The sequence below is a fragment of the Rhincodon typus genome, unplaced genomic scaffold (assembly GCF_021869965.1).
Source record: "Rhincodon typus isolate 14 unplaced genomic scaffold, sRhiTyp1.1 hic_rhity00001107, whole genome shotgun sequence".
NCBI classification, from domain to species: Eukaryota; Metazoa; Chordata; class Chondrichthyes; order Orectolobiformes; family Rhincodontidae; genus Rhincodon; species Rhincodon typus.
This window is the reverse complement of record NW_025966745.1, coordinates 21,968-31,661: the sequence shown is the minus strand read 5'-3', so window position 1 is coordinate 31,661 and position 9,694 is coordinate 21,968. Positions and strand designations below refer to the sequence as shown.

Here is a 9,694-nt window from a genome sequence, read left to right as displayed (position 1 = left end):
TACACAGAGGGTGATTTGCGTGTGGAATGAACTTCCTGAGGAAATAGTGGATGTGGGTACAGTTATAATGTTTAAAAGACATTTGGTTAGGTACATGAATAGGAAAGGTTTGGAGGGATATGGGCCAGGAGCAGGCAGGTGGGACTAATTTAGTTTGGCAAGGGCTTGTTGGACTGAAGGGTCTGTTTCCTTGCTGTATGATTCTATGAGAGAGTCCAGTAGGACTGTGGTAACTTTACACCCAGGATTATCCTCCTTGCACAGCCTGTAAATGTGTGGTGTATTGCTGTCTGATCTGTTTGTGCCTTTTTTTTCAGCGAATCCTGACTGCAGATTTCTGTGAGGGCTATAAAGTCACCAACATCGAAGAAATTGAGCGCCAGGGTTTAAGTGTAAAAGATGTGAGTGCTGATTTTTTTTTTTATTGCCCCCACTCGCCCACTTCCTCAGATTTACTCCTTATCCCTCCTGAAGGCAATGGTTTGTGTACAAGCAGTAGAAGCCCTGTGGATACTCACACCCTCCCAAGTGATCAGAGGGTAGGGAAGATCCCAGATCAATCTCCACACTTGATGTCCACAAACAACGCACTCTAGAATTATTGCATGGGTAACGGGAAGGGGAACCATCTAAATCTAATTATTTTTCAGTGTTAATCTTAGCCCTATCTAGCTCCTTTTTATAGGTTCTATACAAATTGAAGCTTATTGTTGTTGGATCCATTGCTTGAGCAATCCAAAATAAAACTCAACTAACTTGTCAGCTTTCCTGATTAGCATTCTGTTTCAAAGCTTTTAAAAGACACTTTTCCTGTGAAGATGTGGAGGTCTCTTCCCAGCAACTGCCCTGTGTGAAAAAGTCCTGTGCTCATTGAAAACTCTGCAAAACATTTCTATTGGCCTGAACACTTTTTTAAAAGGTACTTCAGGAAGTTTAAAAGAGGATTGAAAGTACTGGGTTGAAGTGAGAAAGGATATTTGGAAAGCAAAAAGGGGGTATGAAATAATATTGGGTGGTTAAAATTAAAAAAAATCCAAAGATGTTTTATTAGCGGATTAAAAGCAAGAGGAAACTTAAAAAAGGCCTGTCTGAGATGTACATGATAACTTGTATAGGGTTATAAATGAAAATTTTGCCTGTCTTCATAAAGGAGAGGGATGGTGCAGATATTCTAGATAAAGAGGAACGGTGTGAAATGTTAGATAAAATAAGCATAATGAGAAGGGGTAAGTACTTCAGGGGCTGACCTCCTTGAAGGTAGGTAGATCACCAGGGCCAGATGAATTGTATCCTAGGCTATTACAGGAACCCTGAGAGGAAATAGTGGAAGCTTTGATGATCACTTTCCAACCCTCACTAGACACAGGTGAAGGATTGCAGGTTTGCAGATGTTGTACCATTATTCCAAATGGGTGCAAGGGATAGCCAAATAATGGATTGACTAAACTTACTTATTTGGAACCTGTAGTTAATTGTATTTAAGATGTTAATGTCAAGAGGTGAGGTTTCCATTTGTAACAGTCGTTGTCCATTTTTTATGGTGAGCATACTGTTATGGTTGGTGTTATGACCAGATCTTCAAAAATGTTCCCCAACTTTATTATGATTTCAGATGGGATACCCCAAACAAATGAGAAATAATCTGACTCCCTTAGCTGGGTTGCAGCAGGTTAATATGAAAATTCCATTGGGTACCTTTTTGGATACCTTTCCTGCAGAGCTAAATTAACTTGTTTTAAAAGGAACCCATTTAACCAGATTTCCTGGAATTAATAGATGGATGGTTCAAAAAATTTATGCCAATCAGTCTCTGAAATGCTCATGAAAAGCAGGTAGATGAACATTGCAGCCCTTGTAGTGGATGTTACCAATAGTTTTAACATTGGTAGGTGAACATAGAACATAGAACATAGAACAGTACAGCACAGTACAGGTCCTTCGGCCCACGATGTTGTGCCAACCTATTATCCTACTAAGATCAATCTACCCTGCATACCCTACATTTTACTATCCTCCATGTGCCTATCCAAGAGTCGCTTAAAATTCACTAAAGTATCTGACTCCACTACCACTGCTGGCAGTGCATTCCACGTGCCCTCCACTCTGTGTGAAGAACCTACCTCTGACATCTCCCCTATACCTTCCTCCACTCACCTTAAAATTATACCAACTCGTAATAGTCATTTCCGCCCTGGGAAAAAGTCTCTGACTATCCAATCTATCTGTGCCTCTCATCATCTTGTGCACCTCTATCAAGTCACCTCTCATCCTTCTTCGCTCCAATGAAAAAACCCCTAGTTGCTTCAACCTTTCCTCATAAGACCTGCCCTCCAGTCCAGGCAGCATCCTGGTAAATCTCCTCTGCACCCTCTCTAAAGCTTCCACATCTTTTCTGTAATGAGGTGAGCAGAACTGAACACAATATTCCAAGTGTGGTCTAACCAGTTGAGCAGTGGGCTTCACATTCCTTATATTTCCACTTTGGTTGTGATTCTGTAGTTCTGATCCCTTTCAAATATCATCGAATTACGAGCATCCAGGATGAGAGTGTGACCTTTTCTTCTCCTTTGTTGGTTGCAGCGTTCAGTGTGAAACGGTCTTTACCTGCAACGCAGGAGTAATTAGGAATAGCGCACTAACATTCAAACAGACTGGTACCGATAGCATTCAGTCTCACTAGTGCACTCTCCAAATTGAAACTGGCTTTTTAATCCCTCTTCTTCTGTAATCTGCAAAGGGGAAAATGTAAAATGTCTGCAATTTGGGACATAAATTTATAGGGTATGGCTTACTTTCAGCAGGAGTTAGTCACCCATTCAATATCTTAGTAGTCGCAAGAGACTACAGTCCAGTCTGATGATTTGCCTCTTTCCTCACCTTTTAAAGGCTGTTGTTTTGAAGTTCCTTTTCCAAGCATATGTGAAATTCTGTGGGTGTCTCTTTCTCTCTCTCTCCTGCCAATCACTTAATTTACATATACTGCCATTTTTGACGATTTCAGTCTCTTTCGTTTGGGAAAAAAAAACGTTTTAAAATCCCTTGTTAAAAATGTGCTCAGAACATCAGGGTTCTGACCTATAGTCGCGACACTTTGTAAAAAGAAGAGCTGGAGGAGATGTTGTATATACTGATGCATTTTTTCCCCTTCCTTTCCTCAGGTTGCAGACAAACTAGTCAAGACATTTGCAGAGCAGATATTTTACACTGGGTTCATCCATGCTGATCCCCATCCCGGAAATAGTAAGTCTTAGGTGTAGGGCTCCAGATGACTCTAATTTTTGGTACAACCGCTACAGAGGAGAAGATGACAGTTTTAACCAAAATTAATTTATATCATGATAACAGGAACTAAAGGGGAAGACAGTACTTTGCAATCAACAACACTGGCATTTATAATGGCATCTTTAACATGTGAACTTGCTCTACAGGAAAACTTTCAAACAAAATATTTGGATAAATGCCTCCAAACTTAGAAAAGAGCTAGGCTTTAAAGAGCATTTTATAAGAATAGAGAACACGGAGAGTTAGAAAGAAATTCAAGAACTCTAGTCCAAGGCAGCTGAAAACACTGCTGCCAATTATGCTGAGATTGAAATTGGGAATCCTGAAGAATTCAGAGTTTTGGCAAAGATTTGTAGCTTGGGTTGTGGCTGAGGTTGTTGACTTGCTCATCGAGCTGGCTTGTTTTCGTTCAGCCGTTTCGTCGCCATGTTAGGTAACATCAACAGTGGAGCCTCCAATGAAGTGTTGTTCTTCTCCGCTTGGAATTTATACTGTTTGGTCTTCTACCTGTAATGCAATCAACAAAGACATAGAATTGGACCCCATATAGATCAAAACAGGAAATGACACTACTCACCATAATGGACCAGACAGTATAAATTCCAAGGGGAGTGGAATAACATCGCTTCATTGGAGGCTGCACTGATGATGTCACCTATCATGGTGACGAAACGTCTGAACAAGAAGAAGCCAGCTCTGCGAGCAAGTCAACAACCTCAATCCTGAAGAGGCCTGAAATAAAGGAGTATAGAGATCTCAAAGTTGCAGGGCTGGAGAGATTAATGGAGATCTAAACATGAGAATGAGAATTTAGAAATTCGGCGTATTTCTGATTAGGGATTTAGGTCAAGCGAGGTAAACGGATTACACATGAAGACAGTAGCGTGACTACCTTCACCATGAGCAGTATACAGTACTTTTAAAGTGAACCTACTACATGTCAACAATTTCTCACAGTGCCTCACAGAAACATGATCACATTGAAGTAAAGTGTGTATGAATATATACAGAGATGAACCACTTTGCAACAGAAAGATCTCTGAAACACCAGTGAAGTAAAAACCAGCTCATCTGTTTTGAGGCAGGAATATAGGCCTAGGAGACCGGGAGACTCCCCTGATCGGATCTTTATTACCTATCTGAATAGGTCGACATTCTTCCCTCAATCACATATTGAACATATTTCTGGTTCCAATCTTTTTTTCTCTTCCTGTGCCTCATGTACTTCCTTTATATCCCTGTAAGTCAGTTTCATATTTTCCTTTTTCCTTTTTGTGCAGTTTTGGTAAGGAAGGGCCCTGATGGAAAAGCAGAACTGGTGCTCCTTGATCACGGGTTGTACGAAAGCTTGAATATAAAGTAAGTGCTTTTTAAAAAAAAGGTTTTGTTCTTGATTTTTGTCTACAATTATTATTTGTTCACAGAATGTGGGTATTTCCGCTGCTTACCTTACTTTCTCTAGCATTTCAATATGTTGCCATGGTAGGATGTTATTGCTTTCAGACCACAAACCCAAATAATGCTTTAATGAGCAGCTTGTAGCTCCTATTATTTTGTAAAGGTGGGTAACAAGCTCTTGAGACTTTTGAAATGAAAGAAAGTTTGATTATAACTGTGTTTATCTGAGTTTATAAATGGAGCTATGGAAGATGTCTTAACATAGCGTGTCATTTGGACTCAGGTCACAAAGACAGCTGCACTGCTGAGGAAATCCAGTTGTGCAAACTTTTCCCTGGTAGAAGAGAAAGTTGAGAGGAGATTTAATAGAGGTATTGAAAACCAGGGCGGGGGGGTCTGGACAGGGTACAAAGGGAAAATTTCCCATGGTTTGAAGGCTTAAGAGCAAGAAGGTGCAGATTGGAGACATAAGAAACATTTTCGTGTAGAGTGTGGTTGGGATCTGGATTACACTGACTGAGGATGTGATGTAGACAGGTTCAGTTTAGACATTCGAAAGGAACTGAATTGTTACTCAAAAAGGAAGAATACACAGGGTTATGAGGCGAAGGTGGGAAGTTGCACAATTTATGTCTGAGAGCCACTACAGAACTAATAAGCTGAAAGGCTGCCTTTTGAGCTGGAACCATTCCGTGTTTGTGACGTCTCTTAAGAATGTATTGAACTTGTCCTTCCAACTCCAAGAACCAGGGCCTTTGGGTGTTTAGAGTGTACATGTCTCTGCTACAATGCAAGCCTATGGAAAGTGGAGGCAGTTTAGCAATTCTGCAGTTTTGAGCACATTCAGCAAGCAGCAGAGCTGAGGTTTGACTTCAAAGTAATGATGCAACAAAGATAAGAACCTATAAAGTGAATGGTTCTAGAGCCAAGTTTCCCAATCTACACCACTAGCTGTGTGCCAGAAATCCATCAGAATATTTACTGTCCTGTTCTGTAAACAGACAAGTTTAGATTGTGCTCTTCTTATCTATAAAGTCTGCACAGCACTGGCCTTGCTGTCTCTGGGGTTGACTGAGTTATGCCTGTGTTTGTGCATGTTTTTATTTTGAAAGTTACAAATCACTTACAGCCCTGAGACAGCCTTGGTGAGAAAGTTAACTGTTTGCATAACTGCTAGCAGCACTGTTGTTGCCTCCCAAAATAAGACCGTTCCAGGTAGTTTGGGAAAACTGATCTTTGGGAATCTATAGGCTACCAGATGAAATTGTTCACAGTTCCCATCCTTTTTCTTTATTTTGGCAGACCCGAATCTGTGCTTTGAGCATCACCTAGAATTTCCCCTGTTTAACTCTACTGAAAGTCATGGTTGTGTGCAAGAGATATTCAAGGACAACCACTGATTCTAGAACTGAGCATTATATAGGGTTACAGTCCTCTGGAGAGAACTAGGGAAGAGGTCCACAGATTCAATCAGTGGGTTTCTATTGCATACAGGTCTGGGTATTTAAACAAAAATAATAAGTTGGCTATAACATGAGTCAGTTCTCAGAGTCAAGGTAGGATCTCATATGTTGCATCCAAGAATATAGTTTTGATTCTGATCCTTTGCGCTTTTAGTTCGTTCACGGAAAGGATAATACTCCCAACATATACAGACCACATAAAAAGTCATTTTGTTATCCCCTCCATAAACTCAATTGCATGCCTTAAAATCGAGGAATCTCTTCCTCTCCCTTGAAGATGAGACATGAAGATTAAGTCTCCACCCCAAACCACACATATGACATGTTTAGGAAGAATCAGTCTAATCCACTTATTCTCCAGATTTCGATGAAGTCACATACAGAATAATGAGGTACTGCATTTGCCTAGGGTAAGGGAATAGACCAGAAATAGTGGCATACTGAAAAATATAAGGGAACAAAAAAAACTTGAGTGCATGTCTCTATAGATCCCTGAATGTAGCAGGAATGCAGTGGATAGGAAAGTATACAGAAAACTTTCCTTTATTAGAGATAGTAGGAACTGCAGATGCTGGAGAATCTGAGGTAACAAGGTGTAGAGCTGGATGAACACAGCAGGCCAAGCAGCATCAGAGGAGCAAGAAGGCTGACGTTTCGGGCCTAGACCCTTCTTCAGAAATTTCTCACTTTTTCCTTTATTAGCCAAGATTTAAAAATATGGGCAGCAAGGTTATGCTAGAACTGTATTAAATGCCAGTTAGTCCATAGCTCCTATGGAATGTGTAAAGTTTGATCACCACATCAGCAGCATGACTGAGAATATAAAGAAGATTTATGAGGATGTTGACTGGAATGGAGAATTTTTGGCATTGGAACAGACTAGATGTGTTAGGCTTGTTTTCTTTGGAACGCAGGAGGCAGATGGGAGTTTCAGCTGAAATGTCAGCCTTAGGTCAGTTTGTAGCACACTTGCCTGTGAGTGAGAAGGATGCAAGTTCAAGTTCTACTTGCAGAGTTTGAGCACAAAGTTAAGGTTGGCACTCCATTGCAGTGCTGAGGGAGTGCAGCACCGTCAAATGTTGTGTTTCTGATGAGACATTAAACTGCGTTCTTAAAACACCCCTGGCATTATGTCAAAGAGCAGGAGAGTTGGCCTTGGTCAATATTTATACCATCAATCAACATCACAAAGCAACAGATTAGCTGATCATTATCATGTTGCTGTTTGTGTTAGCTTGCAGTATGCAAATTGGCTGCTGCGTTTCATTGCACTACAGCAGTGACTAAATTATAAGTTGACTTAATTGGATAGAAATTATTTTCGAACATGTGGTCATGAAATGTTCTACATAAATGCAAGCCTGTCTTTGGTATAAACAGTATTGCAATACCTAAGTAGGTAAATAGGAACAAACCGTTTTCCTCAGCAGAGTGGACCACAACCAAAAGACATAAATTTTAAAGAAATTGGTGAAAGGATTAGAGAGTTTTTTTCCCACTCAGTAGTGTGGGTTTGAAATTCACTGCCTGAAATGATGCCAGAACCAGTAGTGCTAACTATTGAAATAGAAAAAACAACTTGGATGTAATCACAGAGCTGCAAACCGTGACCTAGATTAGGCTGGGTATGTCTTTTTCAGCCAAATCTCTTTTTTTGCCCCAAATCTCTGTTGGCACAGGAAGAGGTTGTCATTCTGTCCCCTCATGTTAGTCACTGGATATCTGAGAGTCTGGTGTTGCCACTCCTGAGTCCCCCCCCGTGACACAGATTGAGAGTCCCTCGTGCTAGCGAGGCGAGGAATAGGGAGAGAGAGCAGTTGAACACGTGGCTACAGGGATGGTGCAGGAGGGAGGGATTCAGATACCCGGATAATTGGGGCTCATTCTGGGGTAGGTGGGACCTCTACAAACGGGATGGTCTACACCTGAACCAGAGGGGTACCAATATCCTGGGGGGGAAATTTGCTAATGCTCTTCGGGAGGGTTTAAACTAATTCAACAGGGGGGTGGGAACCTGAATTGTAGCTCCAGTGTACAGGAGGTTGAGAGTAGTGAGGTCATAAATAAGGTTTCAACCCTATCGCAGGAGTGTACCAGCAGGCAGGAAGGTGGTTTGAAATGTGTCTACTTCAATGCCAGGAACATCCGGAATAAGGTGGGTGAACTTGCAGCATGGGTTGGTACCTGGGACTTCGGAGACATGGATAGAGCAGGGACAGGAATGGTTGTTGCAGGCTCCAGGGTTTAGATGTTTCAGTAAGATCAGGGAAGGTGGTAAAAGAGGGGGAGGTGTGGCATTGTTAGTCAAGGACAGTATTACGGTGGCAGAAAGGACGTTTGATGACAACTCGTCTACTGAGGTAGTATGGGCTGAGATTAGAACCAGGAAAGGAGAGGTCACCCTGTTGGGAGTTTTCTATAGGCCTCCGAAAAGTTCCAGAGATGTAGAGGAAAAGATTGCAAAGATGATTCTGGATAGGAGCGAAAGTAACAGGGTAGTTGTTATGGGGGACTTTAACTTTCCAAATATTGACTGGAAACGCTATAGTTCGAGTACTTCAGATGGGTCAGTTTTTGTCCAATGTGTGCAGGAGGGTTTCCTGACACAGTATGTAGATAGGCCAACAAGAGGCGAGGCCACATTGGATTTGGTACTGGGTAATGAACCAGGCCAGGTGTTAGATTTGGAGGTAGGAGAGCACTTTGGTGATAGTGACCACAATTCGGTTACGTTTACTTTAGCGATGGAAAGGGATCGGTATATAAAGCAGGGCAAGAGTTATAGCTAGGGGAAAGGCAATTATGAGGCGATGAGGCAAGATTTAGGATGCATAGGATGGAGAAGGAAACTGCAGGGGCTGGGCACAATTGAAATGTGGAGCTTGTTCAAGGAACAGCTACTGCATGTCCTTGAGAAGTATGTAACTGTCAGGCAGGGAGGAAGTGGTCGAGCGAGGGAACAGTGGTTTACTAAAGAAGTTGAATCTCTTGTCAAGAGGAAGAAGGAGGCTTATGTAGAGATGAGGCATGAAGGCTCAGTGAGGGCGCTTGAGAGTTACAAGTTAGCCAGGAAGGACCTAAAGACAGAGCTAAGAAGAGCCAGGAGGGGACATGAGAAGTCTTTAGCAGGTAGGATCAAGGAAAACCCTAAAGCTTTCTATAGGTATGTCAGGAATAAAAGAATGACCAGAGTAAGATTGGGGCTGGCCAAGGACAGTAGTGGGAAGTTGTGTGTGGAGTCCGAAGAGATAGGAGAGCTGCTAAATGAATATTTTTCGTCAGTATTCACACAGGAAAAAGACAATGTAGTCGAGGAGAATACTGAGATACAGTCTATTAGACTAGACAGGATTGAGGTTCATAAGGAGGAGGTGTTAGCAATTCTGGAAGGTGTGAAAATAGATAAGTCCCCTGGGCCGGATGGGATTTATCCTAGGATTCTCTGGGAAGCTAGAGAGGAGATTGCAGAGCCTTTGGCTTTGATCTTTATGTCGTCATTGTCTTCAGGAATAGTGCCAGAAGACTGGAGACTAGCAAATGTTGTCCCCTTG

The 9,694-nt window shown here is 41.7% G+C and overlaps 1 protein-coding gene and 1 long non-coding RNA gene across 2 annotated transcripts in view; one reads left to right on the top strand and one right to left on the bottom strand.

Moving 5' to 3' along the window:
- Nucleotides 1–315: 315 nt before the first annotated feature.
- On the top strand, nucleotides 316–4,642 carry LOC125481174. Its single transcript, XR_007261239.1, has 3 exons — nucleotides 316–401; nucleotides 3,159–3,240; nucleotides 4,563–4,642. It is a non-coding gene; the product is annotated as an uncharacterized LOC125481174 (long non-coding RNA).
- A 1,851-nt stretch (nucleotides 4,643–6,493) lies between these two features.
- Nucleotides 6,494–9,694, bottom strand: part of LOC125481173 (cleavage and polyadenylation specificity factor subunit 1-like) — a gene marked incomplete at its 5' end in the record, with an annotated part of 23,497 nt that continues 20,296 nt past the window's right edge. Inside the window, one exon of the mRNA XM_048592372.1 lies at nucleotides 6,494–6,583. Within this exon, the coding sequence (XP_048448329.1) occupies nucleotides 6,494–6,583 (90 nt within the window). The remainder of the gene's footprint in view (nucleotides 6,584–9,694) is intronic.